This window comes from Condylura cristata, unplaced genomic scaffold, assembly GCF_000260355.1.
Source record: "Condylura cristata isolate star-nosed mole 26May11 unplaced genomic scaffold, ConCri1.0 scaffold00040, whole genome shotgun sequence".
Classification (NCBI taxonomy): Eukaryota; Metazoa; Chordata; class Mammalia; order Eulipotyphla; family Talpidae; genus Condylura; species Condylura cristata.
Window position 1 is genome coordinate 1367617 of NW_004567141.1, and position 26099 is coordinate 1393715.

The window sequence follows — 26099 nt, forward strand, 5'->3', positions numbered from 1 at the left end:
TCCCATTCCCCACTCCACCCCCACAGAATGTCTCTGGTCTATGGTTGTTCATTATTTTTGTTATTTTCTCGCCTGGTCCATATAATGGTTATTTTTAAATAGTAAGTTTATATGTGCTTATTTTCTTCATTATATTTTTTAATTTTTTTGTCCTTGAAAGTATTGCCTCTTTTTTTTTTTTTCTTTTTTGAAGATAATTGTAGAAGAGTTACATGCAGTCATAAGAAATAGAGAGCCCCTGTGTCCTATACTTAGTTTTCCTCTTCGGTAGCTTTTGCAAAAATGATAGTACACTATCACAAACCAAATTTGCTGTTAGTACAATTAAGATACAGAATATTCCTGTCAGCCAAAAATAATCCAAGTTTCCCATATGGAGCCACACCCATGTCCTTCCTGCCCCTGTCTACTCCTTAATCCTGGCAATCATTAACCTGTTCTCTGTGGCTACAATTTTGTTATTTCAGGAACCTTACGTAAGTGGAATCATACAGTCTGTAGCCTTTGTGATTACCTTCTTTAACTTGGCATCATTTATGCTGTTGCCTCAGTATTTTGTTCTGTTATGCATCAGTAATTTGTGCCTTTTTATTGCTGAGTAGTAAATACTCCATGGATATACCACAGCTTAATCATTCACCCATTGAAGGACATCCAGGTTGTTTCTAGTTTGGGGTATTGTAAAGCTGTTAAAGTACAAGTTTGGGGCCATCCTGGTGGTGCAGTGGGTTAAAGAACAGCAGTATGAAGCAATCCACCAAACTTTTTCAGCATGGCTGTTGCTTTAGACTACCACCAGTGTGTATGAGTGATCTGGTATCTTGGTATTCTTGGCAGCATTTGGTGGTGTTGCCATTTTTTGTTTTAGCCATTCTGATGTGTATGTAGTGGTGGCTTACTGTGGTTTAACTTGTGTTTCCCGAATGACTAATGGTGTTGAACATCCTTTTATGTACTTATTTGCTGTCTGTATATCTTTCTCAGTGAAATGTCTTTTTATGTTTTTTACTTATGTTCTAACAAAATATTGGGGAAAAGACTATACTTATGAGAGACATTGATTTATAGTTTTCTTTATTTTTGTTGTTGTGTTTGTCTGGTTTTGGGACCAGGAAAAGACTAGCTTCTACATTCTTTTTTTGTGAACTATTTATTTCTGTTCTTTATTAATTCCTTCCTTCTGCTTGTTTTGGGTTTAGTTTGTTCTTTTTCTAAATTCTTGTGAGAGCTTAAGTTATTGAATAAAAATACTGTATAGCAATACAATTGGTGCTATTTAAAAAAAATGATAGAATTATCTGGTGGAATCATCTGGACCTGAATATTTCTTTTTAGAGGTTTTTAAATTATAAATTTAATACCCCAGAAATTATAAAGCTATTCATATTACCTATTCACAGCAGGTAAATTAAGGTAATTTGTGTTTGTCAAGGGTTTAGTTATTTTGTCTAAATTATTAAATTTATGTTCATAGAGTTATTCAGAGTGTTGCCTACTCCTTTTCAGACCTTGCAGAGTCTGTAGATATTTCCTTTTTCATCCCAGATACTGGTGATTTGTGTCTTTCCCTTTAATTTTTGTCAGTCTTGCTAGAGGTTAATCAGTTTTTTTTTTTTTTTTAAAAGATTTATTTATTTGTACATACAGAACTGGGGTACAGGCCAGAGGCTCAGGGGCGGTGAGAGGCTTCACCAGAGACAGAGCGGGGAGCAGAACAGGCAGATGCACGCGAAGTACACTGCTGAGGGGAGCAGTGGGCGGGCCAGGAGGGGTCTGCCTCGCCATGTGGTCTCCTCCGGGGCAGGCGGGATTTGAACTCATGCGGAAGTGGCTTTAGCTTCTCAGTGCAGTGCTTTAACCCGCTGCGCCACCAGGGAGGGCCGAGGTTAATCAGTTTTATCTATCTTTTCAAAGAACTAGATCTTTGTTTCATTGATTTTTTTTTTTTACTTTTTCTATGAACTATTTATTTCTGTTCTTTATTAATTCCTTCCTTCTGCTTGTTTTGGGTTTAGTTCTTTTTCTAAATTCTTACGAGAGCTTAAATTATTGATTTGAGACCTTCCTCCCCACCTCTACCCCCAACCTTTTCCTTAATATGTGCTATGAATTTCTCAGGATTGCTTTGACTATGTCCCACAGAGTTTGACATTTTGTTTTTTTCATTTTTATTCAGTTCAATGATCTCTTGTTTCCCTTCAGAATTACTTTTTGATTCAAGGATTATTCAGAAGTAGGTTGTTGAGTTTCATAGTGTTTATAAATTTTCCTGTTTTCTTCTCTTTACTTTTAGTTTGATTCCATTATGGGCAGATGAACATACTCTATGATTTCAGTTCTTTGAAATGAGTTAAGGGCTACTTTATGGCCCAGATTAGGATTTATCTTAGGGTATGTTCTGGAGGTATATGAAAAGAATGTGTTTTCTGCTGTTGTTGGATGGAGTGTTCTACATGTGTTGATTTCTGCAACTATAATTGTGACCATATATTTCTCTCTTCATTTGTAGCAGTTCTTGCTTAACACATTTTACAGCTTTATTGTTTGGTGTATATATACATTTGGGGTTTGTTGATTGACCCTTTTACATTATATAATGTCCCCCTCTACCTCTGATAATTCTTTGCTCTGAATTCTGCTTTATCTAATATTAATATAGCTATTCCTGCTTTCCTTTCATGAATATTAGCATGATCTATGTTTCTTTCAACTTATCTATGTATTTATATTTAAAGAGTGTTTCTATAGAGCAGCATATATTGAGTCATGCTTTTGAATCTATTCTGCCTACCCTTGTTTTTTTAAATTAGTATATTTAGATCATGTACATTTAATGTAATTATTGAAGTAGTAAATTTGCCACTTTAATTTTTGTTTTGATTATTCTAATTTTCATTTTTGTTTTATTTCCCCTGCCTTTCTGTGGGTTCCTTGAACAATTTAAGAATCCATTTTGATTCATTTATAGTATTTTGAGTGTTACTTCTTTGTATAGACTTTGTAATAATTGCTCTAGGTATTACATTATATACATGTAATTTACCACAATCTACTGGTGGTGTCATTTTAGCAATTTGAGTGAAGTACATAATTTGCATCACTTTATTTGCTCCCATCTATAATATAACTAATATAAATATTTCCTCTATATGCAGTTCTCTGAAGTGTGTAGATTTAAGACCATATCAGACAATATTATTATTTTAAATTCAACCACCAATCATGATTTAGAAAACTTGAGTAAAGAGAAAGTCTATTGTATTTATCCACATTTTTACTATCCAGGTTGTTTTCTATCTTCCTAATGTTCCACAATTTCTTGTTATTAAGATTCCTTTCTGTTTAGAGAAATTTCAAAGTCATTTTTTTAGTATTGGTCTATTAGTAAGAAATTCTTTTGGTTTTTCTTTACCTGAAAACACCTTGATTTCATCCTCATTCCTGAAGTATATTTTTCCTGGGTATGGGATTATCAGTTAGAAGCTTTATTTCAGTATTTGAAAAATAGTAAGCGATTTTCTAGCCTTTTTAGTTTCTGATGAGAAATCTTTTATTTTTCCCCCCCAAATAGTTTTCCCCCTATAAATGAGGCATTTTTCGCTGGCTGCTTTCAAGATTTTTCCTGTGTTGTTATCAGAAGTTTAATTGTGATATATGTGGCAAGAATTTTGCTCGGTGATGGGATTACAATTAAGATGGAAAAAAAATGTGCAAAATGATGTAAAAATAAACTGTTTTATATATATATATAAAGAATTTTGGTTTTGCCCTCTGTGGTGTTGCTCAGTTCTGTAGGTTTATATCTTTTGCCACATTTGGAAAGTGGTTTCAGCTATTATTTCCTTGAGTGCTTTTCAAATTGTCCTCTTTCTCCTCTACATCTGTGTTAACTTGAGTTGCTAAAATGACCTGTCTAGGCTCCAACTAAGCCTAGCTATCTATGCTCTTCCAGTTAAAAGTGTCTGGGTTTATGCAATGACCAGACTTGATCTTCACTGGCTAATTCCTTTGTTGCCCCAGCTTTCCCCAGTTGCCTGTAGCTATGGGGAAGTGTTTTAATCGAAGTGCATGCTTTTGTTCTGGAGGGAAAGAGCTGGCAGTCACTCTGGCAATTTTGAAATAATTTCCTCTTCTTTCTTTGTAACACCTTGGGGTGTCATGGAGTATTCAGAGAATACTGTGTTAAGGGCTATGACAACAGCCATCAAGGAATTAGCAGTCAAAAGGGGCAAATCCTCATGGAACACAAGTAATGGAGAGGCAGGTGCCACAGGAGGCCCTGTGATGCTAAGGGAGCTCAGGGCGGGGAGGACGAACTGCCCACTGGGTATAAGGAAACGTCATGGAAGATGTGACACTTGAATATGACTCTTGAGGGACTTGCAGATACCCCAGATGAATACAGGAAGAAAGGACACTTAAGACAAAGGAAATGCAGAAAACAAAGGCACTGAAGTGGTAGGACAAATGACATATTGGAGGGGGTGGGCTTGGAGGGGCAGTAACAAGATAGCTGAATTGACACAGATTGTTGAGAGCCTTTAATACCACCTTCGGATCTGGCTGTTGAGAGCCTTAAATGCCACCTTTGGGTCTGACATTTATTTTATAGGAATTAAGTGTTTTTGTAAAACTGATTACATTGTCAAGATTGGGAAGGCTAACGGACAGTTGTGGGAGTATCTTCTATCCGAAATTTGGGTTTATTCTGAGAACTAGGAGAAGGCTTTGAGTATTTCCTTACGCATTGCAGAGAATAACCATCATGTATTTTCAGTTAATCTTCAACAATAACAAAAACCCATTTTTGGTTGGATGGTAGTATTCTCACTGCGGAGGCTGACTTGCTCCTTCTTGTGTAGGGAGTATTGCCTGTCAGGGAAACTGACCATCTCCCTGGGCAGATGCCGTTCCTCCCTTGGAAGATTAGGAGGGATTCTTAAAACATGTTAAGGATAGAATGGCCTTTATCCTGCTGGGCTTCAAGACAGCGGATGAGCAGATGACATTAAGATCACTTTCATCTTTGGATAACTCATCACTGCCTTTCCTGTTTTTCCTGTTGCCTGGGAAAGGTGTATACTCCCACAAGGGGTTAACTGTTAGGCTCTGATTCAACACAGCTATCACTTAGTGAACCTGCAGATTCTAAGTACTGACTATAAATATACTTGGATTTAAAACTGTATACAGCAGTTGGGGGTCAGCAATGAGTACCCCTAACTTGCCTCCACCTTCTCCCCACCCTTGCATAGTTCAAGGATCAGTTTTGCTTAGTCCAGCCTCTCATTTTTCAAGTGGGAGCCAGGGGATCAAAATGTCTGGGCTCTTCATCCATCTCTATAGGTTATTAGCAGGGTTTGGCCTACCCTGCCTTTTTGATCCTGCCCATGCTGTATGTCCCCAGATATCCAGCCCCCCTACATTTCCCTCTTACCACATTTTTCCACTTAGGCTGTGTATTTAGCTGTTGAGTTATGAAAGAAAACCTGGTTCTTCCTTTGAAGGTAGGCTGCTGTCTAAATAAATACTATTGTCTTGGCCTGCTTTTATTTGGATAATGTCAGTGTAGCTAGATAGAAATGGTGGTTTTGTTAAGGAAAGATATCTCGGGCTTGTAAAGTGCATCAGTGAACTTCCTGGTTGGCTGTCAGGTGCAGAAATTCTGAGTAGGGGATGAGCAATCCAAGATTGCCCTCTTCAGCTTGGGGAAGGGGAGACCAAGGAACATGCTTCCTCCCCTCTCAAGCTGCATGGGATAGCCTGCTGGGTAATCTCTCTGCAATGTGAAGAGCACTGTCAGAGGCCCCAGAGACATCCCACCATTCAAGAGAGACCTGATGTTGGGCAAGCTAATGTCACCTCTCTGGACCTCAGCTTTTTGTGTCTGAGATGGTGATAATAAGGCCCACTCATAGTTTCAGCAAAAGTTCACCTGTACCAATAGTAGATTATAACGTAAGGGGTTACTGTTGCTGTCATTGTCATTACTAGGGCAGCGTGGACATTCTCAGACTGACTCTCCAGAGTGAACTGACAGGAGAGGAACTTGAACACATAGCCCAGAAGGTATTGAGGTTCCTGCTGGGTGAGGCCTCCCCTCAACCAATTCTTCCTTGCTATTGACGCTCACCCCTGACTGCTGGAGCCACCTTTGCTGCTGTGAACTTGGGAGCGCCTCCTTTCAAACACCTTGCTAACCTCAGCATATGCACCACTTCGGGGAATGGGAGACCTCCACTAAAATGAAAACTATCCACATTTCTACTAATTTTCCCAGTCTGATGTTCTTGCTACTGTGTAACTTCTGGTAGAGATCCTGAGATGAAGTCTTGGAGGGGAAATTCTGCTAATCTTCAAGTCTCTTGAGGCGCAGGTTTATGCATTGGTGAAGAGGCCGAAGTTCTGGACTTTGTGTGATTTCTGAGTCTCTCTGCCTCTCTCTCAGGCTGGCAGGAAGACCTATGCCATGGTGTCCGGCTACTCAACTGGTCATTCTCTGGCCTCAGAACTGGTAGAGTCCAACGATGGACATGAGGAAATCATTAAGGTAAGTATGCTCAGTTCACCACCACCTTTTCTTCTCCGCTCTTCTCTGCAAACATGAAGGGAGCAACTGGTTTTCCTGAAGGAGCTTGTGTTTTGACTTGGAAGAACCAAATCTGTAATGCTGGTTCTTTGCCCTCCTGGAAAAACCCTAGTTAACATCAGCATGCCATGACTTTGGTGTGACCCACTCCGGCCTAGGCATGGTGGCACAACCTGCCTGGGTGCCTATTCACGCTCCTTGTTTGCCAGTTGGAGGTTGTGGAGGTGGGAGGTAAAGGGGGTGTCACCCAACTTACTTTGTTCTAAAAACAGCTTTTTTAAACATAAGTCACATAGCATACAGTCAACTCAGACATGTACAAGTAGTGATTTTTAGTACATTCATGGAGTTGTACAACACTGTTAGTTCTTCAGTCACTCCACTCAGCTGGCAGTCACCAACCCACTTTCAGTCTCTATGACTTTGCCTTTTCTAGACATTTCATGTAAGGGGAATCATACACATGTGGTCTCTAGTATCTAACTTTTTTTCACTTAAAATAATAATGTCCAGCTTCAGCCATTTGTAATGTATGTCGGTACTTAATCCTTTTTATGGCTGAATAATATTACCTTGAATGTATATGCCACGTTTTGTTACCTATTCATTAGTTTGTGGGCATTTGGATTGTTTTTACTTTCTGGCTATTATGAATAATGCTGTTATGAATATTCATGTATAAACTTCTGTGTGAACATATGTTTTTAATTTCTTGGCATACATTTAGGAGTGGAATTGTTACGTTTATGGTAACTCTGTATTTAATCTTTTGAGGAACTACCAGACTGTTTCCCAAAGCATCTGCTCCATTTATATTCCCACCAGTAATGTATGAGGGAGTTCCAATTTCTCTATATCCTTAGCAACCCTTGTTATGAATCCATCTTTTTGATGATAGCCTCCCTGGCTGATATGAAGTGGCATCTTGTGGTTTTGATTTGCATTTCCTTAATAATATTGACCATCTTTTTACATGCAGATTTCCCCCTTGGTTAGCACTTTGCAGAAACACATTGTAGAAATACAAGTAGTTTTTGTATATTGACCTTATATCCTGCAACTTTGCTGAACCTCATTATTTGTTCTAATAGTTTTTTAGTGGATTCCTTAGGATAGTCGGTATATGGTGGTCATATCACCTGCAAGTCAAATTAATTTGACTTCCTCCTTCTCAATCTGAATCCTTTAATTTCTTGTTCTTACTCAAAGTCATGTTATGGCTCATAATTCTATCAGTGTAATCATTGGTTACTTTTATTGTGTGTCCTCTCAGACATTTTTCTTTCTATACATGATATATTCTGTGAAAAATTTAAATTCTACTATATATTCTTCATTTGCGCCCCCTCCCACTTTAGTGGTAGTTTATCATATCTCTGTCCATAATGTAAATATGTGGCATTTGACGTACTCTTTAGTATCTATTATAGACATGCCATAATTTATTTAATTAATTGCCTGTTGTTGAACATTTTGTCTGTTTGCTGCCAGAAACATTATGCTGAACATATATATGTTACTAACATATGTTACATATATATGTTACTATATGTGATATAAAATGCAAGCAAAATCCAAGGTTTTCTGAACTGCAAAAAGTTTTTAAGTGTGGTATACAGAGAAAAATGTGTAATAGCTTTTACAGCCCTTACCTATCAGTTTACCAGTATACAGGTAAATGTTTTTGCCAGTTGAACTAAGTATATTTCATTGGGATAAATTCCCACAGGTCAAAGAGTAAATACAGTTTTTAAATTTTCTAATTTGAATGACCAACTTGCTACCCAGAAAGATGGTAATATATTTACTGTCATGCCAGGCTGACTGTGGTCATGGAATTAATTTCATAAGCTGTCATAACAAAATAGTGCTATCTTCCTTACTTCAGGTGTACTTGAAGGGGAGGTCTGGAGATAAGATGATCCATGAGAAGAATATTCATCAACTGAAGAGTGAGGTCCAGTATATCCAGGAGGTGGGAATCCCTCCCTTTACAGAATGACCAGGATCATTTTTCTTAAACTTACTTTTGCGGGGGGAGGGGTTCCCTTCCATTTTCGGTGGGTTCCTATTTTTTCCTGTCTGCTCCCATATCTCCAAAGTACCACCATGCTCTGTCCTGCATCAAATACCATTTTTAGCTCTTTAATTAATCAACCTATCCTTTAATTAACAAATTAATACCATGTACCTAATGCTTTCCCCTAGCCATCTAAAATTGCCAGCCTCCCTTCCTCAAGTTTTCCTAACCTTCTCCCTGGCTCGTTTCTCCTTGACACCTGTCACCTATAACTAATAAAACATTTAGCTTGATCAGGGCAGGGGTTGCTTGTGTAGGAGGGATTGGACTGACCCCCACTTGGCTTGGATCCATTCTCTCCAGCTGTGTGTAGAGCAGTGGGGGGCTCACAGGAGTATGGAGTGCTGGATAGTTGGTGTGCTCTCTTGCCCTACACCAAAGCTAAAGTCTCTTGCCTTCCTCTCCCAGGCCAGGAACTGCCTGCAGAAGCTTCGGGAAGACATAAGTAGCAAGCTCGATAGAGATCCAGGAGATTCTTTTCATCAACAGGAGATACAGGTAATAAGAAATGGTCCCTGCTGGGTCCCCACTGAGGAGGTGGGGCTGAGCTAGCCAGTCCCATCTAGCTGTCACCCAGTGGGTGGTGAATCTAACAATACTAACAGGAGAAAAGGGCACTAGGCTGTGCTGGGCACTCACAACCTTGGCAGGGCTCTCCAGCAGCAGAGCTCTTGCTTGAATTACGTCAGCTTTTCTACAAGTAAATATTTATGGAATTTATAGACATAAAAGTTCACAGAGATTGAGGATTCTGTGCTCAATCTTCTTGTAATACAAAGTCTTGTGAAACCAAGAACCATGTGTAAATCCAAACTTCTCATAAGTTGATTTTGCATCATTTGGGTGACACCTGTAGTATAAACTAGAACTCTCGGCCCTCCTCTGTTAGGTGTGTGTAACTCTCTGCCTGGGATGGGAAGCTCCTCAAGGCTTCACCCCTTGTCTCTGTACCCCCAGTCCTCCAGCAGAGGGTCTGGAATGCGGAAATCATCAGAAAAAGTTCATTAGACTGAACTGACTGGAGAAGTCCTTTGGAATGGATAATCCTGGGATCTTGCTTCACTAAAATAGAAGTGTTCTCGGGAGAGCAGAACGATCTCTGCCGTGATCCACCTTTGACTTCTGGGTTGAATCTCTCTTACTTGCAGTTGGTTTGTGTGGGGTAGGCTTTCTCTAGCATTTACCAGGGGAGCAGTGGCCTGTGTGGCCAGTGTGAAGCTGATGTAACAGAGTTTCTCTGGCTTTTGGGTGTGTACTTGGCTTGTGTGGCAACCTGTCCCAATTCATTTTGCTTGACTGAAAGTCAGACTTTCACTGCTTGAGCTCATCTGGCTAGTCGGAGGCGCTTTGCCAGGTGGCAGAAGAGACTGACTCAAAGGTCCTGGCCTTTTGTTAGCACAAACTAACCCTCCTGCAGAATAATCAGGTTTTGGGTTAAAAAGAATTACAGGTACCTCTTCTTTGGATTTATATTCTTTTTGATTTATGATTTGTTAAACTTTGTCAGGACTCTGAAAGGACAAGGGACACTCTGTGGCAAGCAGCTGCTTGTATTCCCTGGGCTATCAAGAGTGGGTCTGCTTATTTTCCAGGCTGCTTAGAGGCTTTAGCCTGAGGTTTCCTTCATCTCCCCTACAAAGCTAGGGTAGTCCCTCTTCCCAAGGCTGCAAATGTTTCTCTCCTCTCCGCCCCATTTCCCCACAGAGCACTGGACCGCCTTATTTCATCCTCTCCCCAACCCTCCCCTCCCTCCTGTCTTCTTCCTTGAACTCTGCCTCTCTATCCCTCCCTTCCCGCCCTCTTCTTTCCTCCTCAACTCTTCCCCCGCCTCCTCCTCACCTTTTCCCACTCCCTCACTTTCTAAGATTTGAGGTCTTAAGAGAATGTTTCAAACTTGGTTGCTTTGGCCCGTTTTAACTACCAATTTTATTTTTCTTTGAGCAGGTGGTGCTGGAAAAGCCAAATGGCTTTAGTCAAAGTCCTACAGGCCCGTATGACCACCCACCTGAGGTAGGTAGTTTGTAGAGGAATGCAAAGGCCAGAAGGCCAGTAAAAATGTTCTAAAACTGTTACTCAAAGATAAGCAATGTGAAGGTCAGAAGGCCAGTGAAACTTGCTAAAACTGTTGCCCAAAGATAAATTTCGATCTCTCCTGGAGTAAATGTTCCAGGATCTAACTGTTACTTTACCAGGCATCCAGCAAGCAGGGACTTGTGACTGCCTAGCCCCTCCAGAATGCCTTTATAAACCCATAACTTTAAGAAGCTGGGGTCCTTCCCTCCCAAGGAGCATCTGCTGCGTCGGACCCTAGCTCGAGCTAGCTAGTAAAGGTTCACTTTGCTTTTGCTTTTACATCAGACTTGGGTCTCGGTCATTACTGGACTTGGCACTTTCATACTTTTAACAGTAGCAGCGAAAAGATGACTATTGCTCAGCCAGAGGAACACTCCTTCCTGGGCCTTTTGTCTTTTGTTTGCTTTCTTGCACTTAATATAAGAGGCATGTACTTGTATAAAATTTGGTAAAGTTTCAAACAGTGGAAAAACAGAAAAAGCAGAGATTCTTCTTCCCAGCCTCACTCCCTGGGAGTATCCACTGTTAACAGGTTAAATGGGTGGATCCTTTCAGAGGAGTGCTTCTCAGGCTTGGCTGCCCATTGGAGTGGCCCTGGAAGCACTTAAGGACACCATGCCTGTGTGCTGTCCCCAGATAGTGTTATTTTATTGATCTGGTGCCTGGCCTCTTCAGGTGATACTAACAGTCATTTAAAGATTCGCTTAGTGAAAGTTGAGTACCAGTGTTCTAATGTCCTCTGTACACAGACAACCTTATTTGAATGCCGTATGTGCATACATCAAATCTATACACAAATACTGTATGTACTCTATATACATATTCAAACATATCTATGTAATATGAACATACTTTTCACAAATACAGGGTCATGGTAAATATATTATTCATTGCTTAATTTTTTCTTTTTAAAGATTTTTTATGCGTACAAGAACTGGGGTACAATCATAGGTGCAGGGGATGGGAGGAGTCACTAGAGACAGAGTGGGGGGCAGAACTGGTGGACCTACTGAAATACACTGCTGAGGGGAGCAGTGGACAGGTCTGCTGCCACAGGGTTACCTTCCTGGCTGGAGATCAAACTCATGCTGCAGTGGCTGGGGATAGCTTCACAGTGCTTCACTTTAACCTATTGTACCACCAGAGAGGGCCCTTAATATTTTTCAGCAACAACAAAAATACTTTTCAACAAAAGATTATATTACAGCCTTCTTTCCACATTAATACCTATAGATCTATCTCAGACCTTTGAATAGACCTTTGAATAGCCATGTTTGTTTTCATTTTATCTTTTCCCACTTTGTTGAGACAAATTGACAAATATGGACGGATGGATGAAATACAAAAAAAAAAATCTCATTGTAGAAAATTTGGACGTTCAGAAACAGGAAAGTGAAGGGAAGGAATTGCACTGGAACTTCCCCAAAGAAAAAAACAGAGCTTGGTGAAATTTCCTTTGGTTCCACTAATGAAATCTTATTTACAGTATTGAGATTGTGTGTACGTAGCGTTTCTGTGTATGTGTTAGTTTGGTTGGGTTTTTTGGCCCACATATGCACAGTTGAATGAGACCTGCCATCACTGCCTCACCACTGATCTCTCAGTGGTGAGAGATCAGCCACTCTCACCACTGATCTCATCAAGGTCTCGTTGGTGTTACTCCCACCCCACTCCAGCATCTGCAGTGTATGATTTAAATACATCTGTCACGTACACTTTCAATTTTCATAATGGACCTGTGTTGTCTTTGTTTTTTTTTCCTTTTGATGCAACACCATATACTTAGACTTTGTGTTACTGTGTTAAAGTCTAGTTCGTTATCTACTACCCCGACTTGTAAAGATTTTTTTCTCTTCATAAGTACATCATAAAAACATTCCAGGTGATTAAAAAAATCTTACGAGAACCTCTCTTAAACATCACAGTTCTGCTGCAGGGGCCTTCCACAGCATTCTCACCTGCCCAGTAGCCTCAGTGCACAAACAGGAGAACTGACCAGATAACATACAGAACGGGAGATTGGGAGCTTGGGATTCTAGCCACTTACCAAGACGTGCACTTTGGATGGTTCCCTTCCCCCCGAATCATTATATTTGGCAAATATGCTGTTGGTAACAAGTTGTAATAACACCTGGTATTATCTGTTTGGCTTCTTTCCACTAGGGCTCCAAGCCCTACTGGATATTATCTTCCTTTTGAGGCAGCCTGTAAGGCAAGGTGTGGTGAGGAGACTTTTCTTCCTGCTTTACCGATAGACAAACAGCCTACAGGATTTGTAACAAGACAGCACAGCGACCCTGCCGCCCTCCTTCAACTGAGAGCCCCGTGCTCAGGCTTGTAGGTGCTACAGCTTCCCACTGTGCGAGACAGAATTTTCTGTCACTCACAGGGAACTGGTAACTGCAGTGTCTGGTGCCTGTGCGCAGAGGGGGGCGAGACCCTACAAGCCATTTCAGCCCTAATCACCCACCCACAACTGGGTGTGTCCAGGTGTGAGACTCAAAATAACCCGCTGAGACACCTTTTCCTACATCGAATCAGATAACTGGACTTACTGGGTTCTTTTGCCCTAAACCTACTCACCCATCAGGAATTCTTCATGCACTAATCTCTGCGCTAGGTGCAGAAAACAAAAGGCAGGCCTTTGGGATGCTCCCCTCAGGGTGGGGTGGCCCCGCTTCTGCTCTTAGGGAAGCGTAGTCCAAAGGGGAATGTGGTCTCTGCTGCAGACTTCTGGTCTGATGGAACATGCAAGGAGGACACACAAATGTCCCTATTCACTGGATCCATGTGTAAGAACACATTAGATGTCCTCACATGTATAAGAACTCATTAGATACTGAGTGTGTCCTAGGATTATCGGGTATTGTAAGACTAGTAGAGTTCTTGAAGAGAGAATGCTTTCAAATGAGTAATTCAGCACATCTGCCCTTGTGAATGGACAAGATGGGTCAAACCCGTTTGTGTGCACCCACGTTCTTACTGCACTGAAGACAAGTGACTCACCTTCCCTTTCCTGACGTGGCTGTAGGTGGACACCTATATGAATGAAGATGCCGAGAGCTTGAGGAAGACCGTACTAGACTTGCTCACCAAACTGAAGGAGGCTGAGTGGAAGCACCAGTCAGATCGTGTGGCTTTTGAGGTGAGATTTAGAATTGGAGTGAAGGTGCCCCAGGGCTTGGGCTCCTGGGTGCAGGTGCCAATGACTTTATCTGCAGGACTCACATCTATTTTTCTTTTTAAGATTTATTTATTTATGCATACAAGGACTGCGGTACAGGCCAGAGGTGCAGGGGGTGAGAGGATTCACCAGAGACAGAGTAGGGAACAGAACAGGTGGCTTTACTGAAATGCTGAGAGGAGCAGCAGGTAGGACAAGAGAGGTCTGTTGTTCCGTGTGAGTCAGTGGCTAGCAACAGCTTGACCACACTGTCTTTTAACACCTGCACCACCAGGGAAGCCTCTGGACTTACCTTTATGGTGGGTGTCATCAACTAGACAGATTAGGCTTTGAGGCCTGGTTACCTCCTGCCTGCTTTTCCTTCTCATGGAGAGTTACAGTTCTTGTTGTCTGAGGCTGGCCCATCATTCCAACATCAGCTCTTGGTTATCAGCCCTGTTGAAGTTGTATGGTGGGGCAGGTCTGGGGCAGGTCATTTAAAAATAATTTCTGGAAGTGCCACAATAACACTGCTTGAGCTGCGGGCACCAAGTAGGCTGGGATTGTTGCTGTCAAGTTGGCTGTGCATCCCCGGTGGGCACCTTGTCAGGGTGAGTGGAAGAGCTGGTGCTATTGTCACTAAAGCTGTGCCCGTGTACTGAGGTGACTAGGCCTAGTCTTGGCTTCACCACGCAGAACTCTGTGACCTTGAATGAGTCCCTCAATTACAGTTATAAAGGCGATACAATACTAGTTTATTATAGAAGATTTTAAAAATAGAAAAGCCTATAAAAAATATAAAAGCCTATAAAGAGAGAGTGAAGGCTCCCCATTATTAAAGTGTGTGAGGTTGTCCACACTTTCCAGAAAACTTCTTAAAGTACAAAATGGAGGCATGGGGGCCCTCCCTGGTGGCACAGTGGGTTAAAGCGCAGCACTGCAAGGCTATCCCAAGTCACTTCTTCACAAGTTCGATCCCCAGCCAGGATGCTGACCCACATGGTGTGGCAGATCTCACCTGTCTGACCTGCTGCTCTCCTCAGCAGTTTGTTTCAGTCCATCTGCCTGTTGCTTCCCACTCTGTATCTGGTGAATCTTCTCACCCACCCTAGTATTCCTGACTGTGTTACAGGGCACCTCAGTGTGAACTGGGCCGCCTGTCTGTGGGGCCTCATCCACACACTTAAAGTTCAGTTATACTGCAGACAAAAGGGTCAATAGGTTTATTTACAAAAGGGGAAAAGAAAAGGAAACAACCCAGGGAAAGAGAGCGGGATACAAAGTAACTGGAATATCTTACCAGCTCAGCCGACTTGGAGCTCTGGTAACAAACTAACTAAAAGCCCTGAGTTGTGGTTCTCGGTCAGAGAACAGAGAACAGTTTCTAGAGCAAGAGTCCCAGAATGCCTGCTTAGCTCCGCCCTTTGCTCCTCACAGTTCTCTCCCTAGTGCTGCTGGGAGTTGTAGTTTCCAGTCTCAGGAGTAGGGCTTGGAGTCCATAAAACGCTGCAGAGTTCCTTTAGGACATCCTTCCCCTTAACAGCTGTACCCCAGTTCTTATATGCATAAATAAATAAATCTTTTCAAAAATAAAATGAAGGTACACTGGGTGAAAACACTGTCCGTTTTTTACTTTTTTAAAATCTTACCCTTTTTTTTTTTTACATTTTGAAAGGGCAGATTTGTTAGGAAAAGGAGAAAGAAAAAGAGAGGCCCCTGCATAGGCCCAAGTGGGCAGGAGAGTTTGGCAGTCTTTTAAATTACTCTGTGTGAGATGAACCATCTGTTATCTGCTGTTGTTCATCCACATGGAAAGTATTTTTTAGGTCATAAACATGTAATGATAGGATTATATCCTGCCCAGGCATGCCGGGAGCTGGTGGAAAGAAGGCCAGCCTGAACTCTTCTCTTTCACGGGACTAGAAAGACTGTTGGAGAAGATTGGAAGGAAGAAGACTCACCCTGAGACCCATCAACTGCCCCTAGATTAGTCGGTCTTATTGGAGCCAGTGCTTTACCCTCCTGAAGTATCAGTCTTAACACTTCTGTTAAAAGAAGTCATGAATTACACCTCTCCAGTCAGTAGGCAGAACGAGTGAGGTGCCAAATATACACGTTTATCACTCAAAAGCACTTTATAGATACAAGATTCCCTGTATTTTTTTATTTGTGATCAGCTTGCCACACAAGCTCTCCTGCCCTGAATAGTTTGGACTTAGGGCAATCCTAAGATTAGTCTGGTCTCAGAACAAAGTATCTGTGTGGTAAAGAAGTCTGCTGAGGGAGGTAGTTGCTGCAGTGATTTCACATTCCACAGTTTGGGACACTTGGTTGGTGATATATCAGAATGGGGGCCCGTTCTTCCCTACAGAACAGGAGGAAGCAGAGGTTGAGGCTGGACCATGGACCAGACTGTGAATTTTGGAAAGAAATGTTTGCCTTGAGAGGCATTATGAAGTCCTCAGTTTTGACCAGAGAGGGCTCTGCTGGCTTGGCCTTTCAGAGCTTGGGCAAAAGTGCTCTGAGTAAAATGCCAAAGGCCAGAATGCCCCAGACAGCTGTGGCCCTGGTCCCCTGTCTTTTGGGAAGGGCTGCCTTTGAAGCCCACATCCTCAGCACCCACCTACAGGGATGATGCCTCTTGGGTTGTGCCACTTTGGTACAAGTTGGCATACCCTTTTGTAAGAGCGTCCTTAGGGCAGGGCCAACTGGAGGTATAGGGACAGATGTCCCCAAAGGCAGGGGTGTTTTATTTTTCCCTTGTAATTCTGCACAGGGTGCGAGGATTAGCTGATGGCTGTTACAGTTGTGCGCCCAGCATCTGTCAACCTGGGTGTAGTGTTTAACTACACAAACAAAAGGCCTTGTTTTTAAGTTCCTGCCCAGGAGGCTGGCCTATCCCAAGGCTGTATGGGAATTTGCAGGTTTTTCTTCATCTCTCATAGGGAATTAGACTCTCTGGTCTGCTATTCTGAACCTGAGGGTAGGAAGAACAAGGCTTTCAATTACCATGAAAGCAGCCCGCGTGCAGCATGGGTCCGGCCTGCTGGCTGCTTGCTGGCAGGAAGGATCTGCAGCAGGCTTGCCCTGGACGGGCCAGTGTGCAGCATGGACACGTCTCTTCACACATCATCGTGCATTTCATTCTCTCCTCCCTGAGTCTGACTTTGGGAGGAGCCCGACAAACTGGCTACCGCTGTGCCATTTTCCCAGGAGCAGGGAGGCTCTCCAGAGTAAGTGATTGAGGAGTCAGTGTGGGGTAACAAAGGAGCTGTGCAAGGATTTTGAAGTGCACTGGCTTCATCATGCTCTAGCTCTGTAGCCTTGAATAGGTCAGTTGACTTTTAGTTGTAGAAGAAAAGGGCTGACTAATGAGCAGCCCTTCCATTCGCTTGATGAAGCTGCTGGTCTGCTGGGGGAGCACACCCTGTGCTGTCAGCCAGGAGAGCCGCATGTCCTGCGAGCACACCATTGCCCAGGCCCAGGGGTGGCGTGGGAGAGGGGCAGCCTGACCGGAGACCTAAAGGATACTTAGGAGTTGGCCAGGGCACATGTTGTGGAAGGAGGCAAGCTCTTACTTTACCTTTTCATTCCAAAATTTTGCTTCTGTACCCCTCCCAGATGCTATTTTGACCTTTGTGTTGTGATGTTAGTGGAAGTGAGGGTGAGGGGGGTGGGGGAGTAGCGGGACAGAAAGAAGGAGACAGAAAGAAGGACGTGACAAGATCCGAAATACTGGCTTAAACTTGGGTAGCAATGGAGGGCTCTTGGGGTGTTGAAGAAGTCAGCTGTTTGAAAGTGGTGCTTATAGGTTAAAGGTGTGTCTCTAAAGCAGAATTCTGACAGCTTCTGCCCATGGACCCTGGAAACCGCTCATCTGCAGTCTCCTGGTGGCCCTGGCCCAGTGAAGGGGAATGGTGGCTGTGTTCTCATTGGCATTGCCCCCATCTTCCTTCCCTGCAAGCAAGGTCCTAGGTTCTTTACTAGTGCTTTATCCACGTGTGCTCTGTTTCTACCCGCCTCATACATCCCCATCCTGTGTCTTAGGTGACACTCAGGACCTGCAAGCAAGGTCCTGGGTTCTTTACTAGTGCTTTATCCACGTGTGCTCTGTTTCTACCCGCCTCATACATCCCCATCCTGTGTCTTAGGTGACACTCAGTCGCTACCAAAGAGAAGCAGAGCAGAGTCACACGGCCCTCCAGAGAGCAGAGGCCAGAGTGGAGCAGAAAGAGGTGGACATTGGAGAGCTACAGAGGCGCTTGCTAGGGATGGAGACGGTAATTGCAGGCATCTGCTCCCGGGGCTCTGCGTCCTGGGCTGGAAGGCGCCCCAGGGTTGACTGAGATGGTTGCCTAAGCTTCCCTTGTGTAAGCAGCCCCAGAAAGTGTACTTCATGGCTTCCTTGGGAAAACCTTTAGAAGAGGAAAGCTCTTTCTCTCATCTAATCTCAGCCCTCAATAACTAGAGTTGAACCTATTTCCATTTTAGTCAGCCTTGTACAGCTACCCTTTATGGGCTTTTGAAGACTGTTCTTAACAAGCCATTCGGCCTGGTTTCTCAGGATTTGGCAACCATAGCTGGCAGGTGGGCCTGGGTGATGTAGGGCTGGCTCTCCCTCCAGGCAGCTGGGTGAGGCTGGGAAGTTTCTATGTGCTAAGGGTGGGAAGGGTTATCCCTGACAGGGGAGGGCACCCCATCAAACCAGCTTGGCCTGCTGCTCTTTGGCAGTTGTCCCAGTTCTAGTGCCCCTCTCACCCCAAACACAGAAACTGTTGTCATCTCTTCACTGGAGATTTTCTTTGCTTTGACCTGTCTAGGAACATCAGGCCTTACTGGTGAAGGTCAGGGAAGGGGAGACAGCTCTGGAGGAACTGCGGAGCAAGCACGCTGACTGCCGAGTAGAACAAGAAAAGTGAGGGCTCTTGTTCACTGTGGGGTTGGGGTGCCGGGAGGGGCGGGCGGAGCAGCAGCCTACAGCTCTCATGGTGGCCAGACCGGGGAGGAAGCTGGTGCTGATGTCAGATCTTCCATCGCTGACTCACCCTGTGCGGCTCAGGGTGGGGCCCTGCCCAGGGAGATACTGGCTGGGAGGCTGCCATCTCTGGGGAGTCATTTTGCATGGTGTAATAACCTAAGGAAGAGGCTTTGAGGTTTGAGAGTCAAGATCAAGCGAGAGCTGGTCAAGCCTCCACCGATGTGGTGGTTGTGCTGGACATGGGCATGCTGTTACCACACCAAGGTTTCCTCCCCTGAGACAGAAGGCCACTCACAGGTTGTCTCACTGAAAAGGCAAGGAGTCACTTCATGAAGAGATAACTGCACTTCCCACCACGCAAACTGAGAGTAACTTGCAAACTGAGAGCAAGCACATAGGTTCACCTTGGGCTTCTAGGCTGGAGAGTTTGCAGATTCCCTCAGACCAGAGAGGAGCAGAGGTCCCAGAGTTGTGCAGCCTAAGGACAAAGACTGGGCTGCTGTGGACCTTTAAGAATTAGGAAATTCTTTGTGCTCTTGACAGTAAATAAGATCTCAAGTGGTAAAACAAATTCTACATCAGCATGTTAATCTGATCTCCATTGTATGGTTTGGACCTTGTAAAATTCAACAGACAAAGACTAAGGAAATCCAAGATTAACAGATATGGTCCTTGCTTTCCCGCACCCTTCAGTAAAGGGGGGAGTTTTCTCTCCTTTGTTATAACTTCTATCTCAGCCTGTCTGGCATGGACATCTTATTGTGGCTTCCTTTCAGACGTCACAGCTTGCATATCAGCATCCCCTCTCCCTCAATGGCAGAGGTGCTCGGTGCTCTTGGACAGGCACGGAAAGAGGAAGGAGCAGGAAAAGCTAGAGACCTGAAAGTCTAAAACCCAGGTTTGGGATGACAGGTGATATGTGTGCATCGTTAACGCTGATTTTCTAGATGAAAGGAGACTGGGAAATAGAGTGTTGGAGAGGTAAGGGTGGAAATTTAAGAATGTTTGACATTTAGGGAAGATGTGGGGGCTTCCACTGCCCACCTTATTTTCCTCTTGATAGACAGTGCCTGCCAGCAGTGCAGGACAGCACAGTCAAGCTTCCACTTGACTCTCTCTGGGAGCTCCTTACACACAGGGCAGTCTACTTTCTTACAACTTTAACACTGATAAAGTCTTTCCCTCTGTTGGCCTAAGAACCACTTGATTGGAATGCCTACCTATTGGTTCTAGTTTTAGAACCTTTCTGAGCCTCAGTTTCCTTTTTTGGACCAGGTGATCTGTGCGATCTCTGTGATGCTCCTAATTGATGTCCTAACGTGTCTGTTCCCTACTCCTGAGGGCAGCCTATCAGGGAATAAGGCAGAGGGAATCTACCTGACAGTAGCCTCTTCCCCAACCACCAAGGCTTTTCCTGTGACTGGGTAGAGAATGCTTTTTTTCCCTCTTGCCTCAGCCTTCTGGTCTCTATTCCCAGGACTGCTAGCCTGGAAAAGGAAGTGGCTGGGTTGCGGGAGAAGATCCATCACTTAGATGACATGCTTAAGAGCCAGCAGCGGAAAGTTCGGCAAATGATAGAGCAGGTAAGTAGGGCCAGCTCTTACCTGCCTTACCTAATGTGCTTTTGGATACTGTTCTGAGACATCAGTCAGCCTGGCTTCTAGAGCTTCGCAGCCATAGCTGGCAGGTGGACCTGGATAATGCCCACCTAGAGTCATCACCTGGAGCCTAGCACTGTGTTCTTGGTAAGTCCATGCTGTTACTTATGTGTTCTCCTGGGGAGCTTGGCTTATATTCACAAGTGTCCCATAAAATATTTATGGCTGCCAGTTACTAGACAAGGTTATTGAGATTTGCTTTTTTTTCTTCCACCTTTGCCCTACTTCTTTGGTCATTTGCCTTCTGCTTTCTGATGGGAAAATAAAGAAAAGGTTAGTTTTCCTTACAGTCTGATGAGTGCTTGTAAATGGATAAGTTAAGTCACAGTAAACTCACTTCTCTCTGAAGTGACTATCTGGATGGTTGGCTGAATCCTCAGTTCAACTGAGTAAACATATTCCAGACGTTCAGAGAGTTAACGATGGTAAGACCTGTCCCCTTTCTGAAGAGTTACATCTTCCTGGGGCAAGATGTAAAATCGCCTACCTGGAAGCAGAGGTGTGTGCTGGGCAGCCACGGGAACCTCGTGGGGAAGAGAAGACCGGCTTTAAGGGAGGGAGAGGTCACTGAGGGCGTCTCAGCCCTGTCTAGCTGCAGCTCTGAAGAGACTATCTGGATGGTTGGTTGAATCTTCAGTTTAACTGAGTAAACATATTCCAGAATGTTCAGAGAGTTAACGATGGTAAGACCTGTGCCCTTTCTGAAGAGTTACATGTTCCTGGGGCAGATTTTGACCTTCTCTTATCTGGGCTTTTAGGTCGCTGACTTAGGATACGCCAATTTGGGTATAGTTTTGGAACATGAGACCTCTGATGGGAAGGGAACATTTGCTTCAGACTTGGGTTCTTCCATTTTGTTCACTGCCATTTCCCACTGTCTAGAAAAGGACCCGTCATATAGTAAACACTCAATAAATGCTTCTTAAATCAATAAATCATTTGTATTTGCAAAATCAAAGGGAATGGTTTTTGAATCATCCATAATTTTGGATGCTCAGAGTGGAGCTCCCCACACACCCTCTAGGATATCCAGAGTTTACTATTAAGTGAAACACGGCTTTTATAGAAAAGCTAAGCAAGTCAGGTGAGAGGTGCCACAACCGTACATTCGTCTTTGCTGCTTCCCCTGGCGACAGCAGGACCAAGTTTGATGAGTGTCTTGAGTCATTTAAAAATGAGCTCAGTGTCTCCCACATCTTTGCAGCTCCAGAATTCAAAAGCTGTGGTCCAGACAAAGGACACCACCATCCAGGAGCTCAAGGAGAAAATCGCCTACCTGGAAGCAGAGGTGTGTGCTGGGCAGCCACGGGGACCTCGTGGGGAAGAGAAGACCGGCTTTAAGGGAGGGAGAGGTCACTGAGGGCGTCTCAGCCCTGTCTAGCTGCAGCTCTGAAGTGAATATCTGGATGGTTGGCTGAATCCTCAGTTCAACTGAGTAAACATATTCCAGAACGTTCAGAGAGTTAATGGTGTGCCCTTTCTGAAGAGTTACATCTGCCTGGGGCAAGCCCTGTGGTGGCAGCATGGAGCCAGCCTGTCTTTCTGACCATGTGAGCTGACAGTGCAGCTGGGCTTTTTTGGAGGAGGAGGCCTCTACGTGGAGTCTTCATCATGGCTAAGATGATGGACCTGACTCCCTGAATTTCTTAGTCTAATTTCCACCCAGCCTCAAAGCTCTTGCTGTTGACTACCTGAAGATCACTTTGTAGCCAGCGTTGTAAGATCCCCGGTGTGTGGGAGAGTAAAAGAAATGAGAGTGAGGGTTGTTTATCATCTGGGATTTGCAGTCTCCAATTAGAGATAAAAATGTGTATTTTTAAAACACCTAAAAATACATTGTAGACAAACCCATAGGCCAGGCAAGTAAACCTCTCAGTTGACCAAGAAAATTATATACAGATAGTATAGAAAGAAGTAGAGGAAATGACACCAGGTCAAAGCCATTGAGAGCACATCCTGCTGCAGGCTGGAGCAGATGCGGGAGGAAAGGAGCTTGCTGCACGATGAGAAGAGGAGAGAGTGTGTCCTGGCGTGCATGGTTGGGGTGACAGCAGTGTCACCGCTGAGGTGGAGAGGCCACAGTGGGCTAGGTCAGTGTGACAGATGGCAAGGTAGAAGAGATCAGTCCTAACCTCCTGACCTGTATTACAGAACCTGGAGATGCATGACCGCATGGAACACCTGATAGAAAAACAGATTAGTCACGGCAACTTTAGCACGCAGACCCGGGCTAAGACGGAGAACCTGGGCAGGTGTGTATGGAGTGGGCCCAGGGAAAAAGGGTGGGGGAGAGGACAGAGCTGTAGCTACTTCAGTGCAAATGCAAGGCTCTTCCAAATCCAGCTTAATCCTCAAAACCTCTGAGCTGACATTCTCTGCCGGCACTGTTTTCTAAGCCAGCAAAAGCAGAGCCAGTAACAGCTGCTAGAGGTTCTAAACTCCCTGAAATTGGATGCCAGAATGGTGTGCCTTTTCCTAGGGAGATAGACTTTTGTTTCTGAGACTCCCAAAAAGTTCCAAGGCTTTGGGAAAAAAATGAAGAATCGCAGCTATACCCACGTCTCAGTTGCTTAACTGCTCCCCCTCTTTTTCATCACTCTTGTCTCCATACAAAATACCACGCCCCTGATCTTTTCTTAGAGACCAGACAGAGTGTTTCAAAATATTTGGAACAGGAAGTCGGCCGAGCTGAGGTAGAGAATTCCCGAGGGAGGCCAGAGGGAGGGTCTGCAGGAAGGGGAGCAGCAAGGCCCTCCTCAGTGTCTCCATCTCTCTCTGCAGCGTGAGGATATCAAAGCCCCCCAGCCCCAAGCCCCTGCCTCTCATCCGAGTGGTGGAAACATGAGTGGAAGGACGCCGCCTCTGTTGCTGCCTCTCGCCTGTGGAGAAGCCCACCACCCCCTAGGCTGATAGCACTGACTCTGACTTCCTGACTGTTCCCTGGCTGCTGGGGCTCAGGCATCCTACCCCTTCCAATTCCTGTGCTCTGTGAGCCGGGTGGATGGAGCTGAGTCCTTCTGTGGACACCAGAAGGACATTATCCTGCCAGCAGGAGCCAGGGCAGGGTCCTTCTTCCTGTAGTTACTACTTTCCTGTAGCAGGGGCTCCCTTCTGTTACAGACTGAAGTTCAACTGCCTCAGAAGCCAGGCCCCACGCCTGGGCGGGAGAGGTGGCAAGATTTGCCTCAGAAGCTGGCAAGCTGGCAGCACAAATGTCCACAGCGACTGGAGAGTGTCCTGGGGGGATGAAGTTCCTTCTGCAAACACAGCTCAGTTCTTAGCAACAAACTGTTTATTTTTCTACTTGCTCCACCCTCCACCCCTGCTGGCTTGGGCCTCCCACTGAGAGACAATGGGGCTACCTGTCATGGCCTGGTCAGAGCCAGTGAACCTCAACTTTGACTGGATGGCCTTGTCTTTGGTAGGTGGGAACGTGCATTCAGGGAGTAGCTTTTAGCAGAAAGATGCTGTAGGGCCACGGACAGTTACGCGTGACTTCCCTCTGCTGTGAAGACTCCCAGAATCTCTTAGGGTTCGCCCTAAGTCACAGTACAAGTACACCTCAGTCTTCCTGACTCAGAGCCTAAAAACTGTTTTCACTGGGTAACATTAATCTCAGCGAAACTCACTGTATTTATTTTGCTAAGTTATTGGTGTTTTTGCTTACATCTCAAAATCGATAGCCTGCTCTTGCGGTATTGGATTTGTTCAAAACTGGGAAAAGACTGTTCCCACTTTCTCTCTCTTCTCTATGTGCTTCTTAACCCAAACCTGATCTGAACCTCAGAAGGCAAGTATATTTGCCCTAAGGTATCAGGGTCTGGGTGTGTAACTTGTTTGGGGGAAGTGGATAGTCCAGATTCTTTTGGGGAGGGATTGAATTCTTCCCCTGAACCTCTGCTTTATAATCAGTTTGTTACCCTGGCTCCGAACAACCGGGCACTCAGCATGTTTTCCTTAGGGCTCTTCCTGAAACCGCAAGGAGATAAGCATCAGAATGTGGTACTGTGGGACTCTGGAAGAATTAGAAGCAAATGTGGGTTAAGCCTTCAAGGTTGTAGTTGACTCAAAAACCAGAAGCCTTAAGTGTGTATGTTTGTGTCTGTTGGGACTGCGCTCATGTTCTGGTTTTGTTCAAGAGGGTTTCTGGTGTTCTTCATGTAACTTGCTCATGTGTAAAGTGAGAGGTCAGACCAGATGATATCCATAGGTCCTTCCAGTTCTGCTATTTTTTCCAGTGACATAGTGTTGATAAGGTGAATCTAATAAATTATGTTAATATGTCTCACTGAACTCCTGGCCTAGATTCTTTCCACTTTCAGGGGAGGATGTAAGAACACAATTTGCGTCTGCTGGCCACATCTGGGCGCTAACACCCAAACACTATGATACAAGGACTCTGGTTTTCGGAGGATTTGGTGACCATCTAAGCAGCTCAGCTCTATGGCCTGAGTCCTGGTTGTAGAAGGTGGCCCCCAGCTTTAGCTTGTTGGACCTGTGTGGGGTGGTGGCCTATGGGATAGCTAAACTTTTCAGATTGTGTCCCCAGTTGAAAAAGAACTGGTCCTGTGATTAATCAGGAGTGCGGCCAATCAGCACTGGAGGTGATGGGTAGCTCCAGTCCTCTGCAGAAATGAAAAGCACCTGAAAATGCTGACTGCACCTGTTTTAAGGGTCTAGTTTTTGGCTATCTCTGAGCATCATTCAATTAGTCCAATGGCCTTTTTTTCTTTCTGCCAAAAATGCAGCTGACTGCAGGGCCCAACAGGGGCAGAGCTAAATTTACATGACTCTTTTCTGGACCAAAGAGACCAGAAATGCACCCCCCCCTTCAACCCTGGCCCTGTTTCCTTTCTGGCCCACTTGCTCTTTTACTTGAAAGAATGTAAATTTTTCTCATGACACTTTTTTTGCCCCTTTTTGCTTCTCAGCTAGTTCTCACTTAAGGCTTCCAAAAATCTCTGTCCACTCCAGACGTGGGTCTGTTGGCTGACAGCCTGTGGTTGTCATCTTTCTCTGGCAGTCTCACTTGCCTTCGGTCTATCTAGACTGCTTGTTCTCAGAATATTAAGAGGGTGGAAGCAGGGTGGGGTTGCCCAGGGTGCCAAGACTTGCAAGGCTAGAATAAGACAGGCGTGAGTGTGCTGTCATACAGGAAAGGGAGGCACTGTTACTGGCCTTCAAGGACTTGGGATGAGCAGAGATTTGGGCTGAAGATAATGAAGGGTTCTGGAAACTAGAACCCAGGCTCTATGAGATTCTTTGGACAAAAACATGCCTTTGGTACATATGCCACAGAGTTTAGTTGTACCGCCACTGAAAGGATTTGCCACAGAGAATAAGCAGGGTCTGTGGGAAGAGAAAGTGATCAACAAAAGGTAGATTATATATTGGCAACCTTTTCAGATAGACATGGAGAACAGAGGGCCTGAGAAGGGCGAGGTAAGTAAGCTGCTCCTGACTTCAGCAGCCTGTTTATTGCCTGTGTTATGTCATTTGGAAGCCAACTCTCTGTGCTGCTTGACTGTTTTGTGGAGGGAAGATTAAGTCTGACTCCC

The 26099-nt window shown here is 44.4% G+C and overlaps 1 protein-coding gene across 2 annotated transcripts in view; it reads left to right on the plus strand.

Annotated features, from left to right (window-relative positions):
• The window catches only part of TUFT1 (tuftelin 1), a 37881-nt gene extending 13059 nt beyond the window's left edge, over positions 1-24822 (plus strand). The window contains exons 2-13 of one of the 2 annotated variants that reach the window (XM_004693690.2): positions 5995-6069; positions 6449-6550; positions 8478-8564; positions 9078-9167; positions 10614-10679; positions 13774-13887; positions 18057-18185; positions 18726-18820; positions 20361-20466; positions 21746-21829; positions 22693-22793; positions 23323-24822. In XM_004693690.2, the coding sequence (XP_004693747.2) occupies positions 5995-6069; positions 6449-6550; positions 8478-8564; positions 9078-9167; positions 10614-10679; positions 13774-13887; positions 18057-18185; positions 18726-18820; positions 20361-20466; positions 21746-21829; positions 22693-22793; positions 23323-23386 (1113 nt within the window). In that variant the 3' untranslated portion in view covers positions 23387-24822. The remainder of the gene's footprint in view (positions 1-5994; positions 6070-6448; positions 6551-8477; positions 8565-9077; positions 9168-10613; positions 10680-13773; positions 13888-18056; positions 18186-18725; positions 18821-20360; positions 20467-21745; positions 21830-22692; positions 22794-23322) is intronic. The other variant, XM_012733431.1, reaches the window with a different exon arrangement.
• Positions 24823-26099: the final 1277 nt, after the last annotated feature.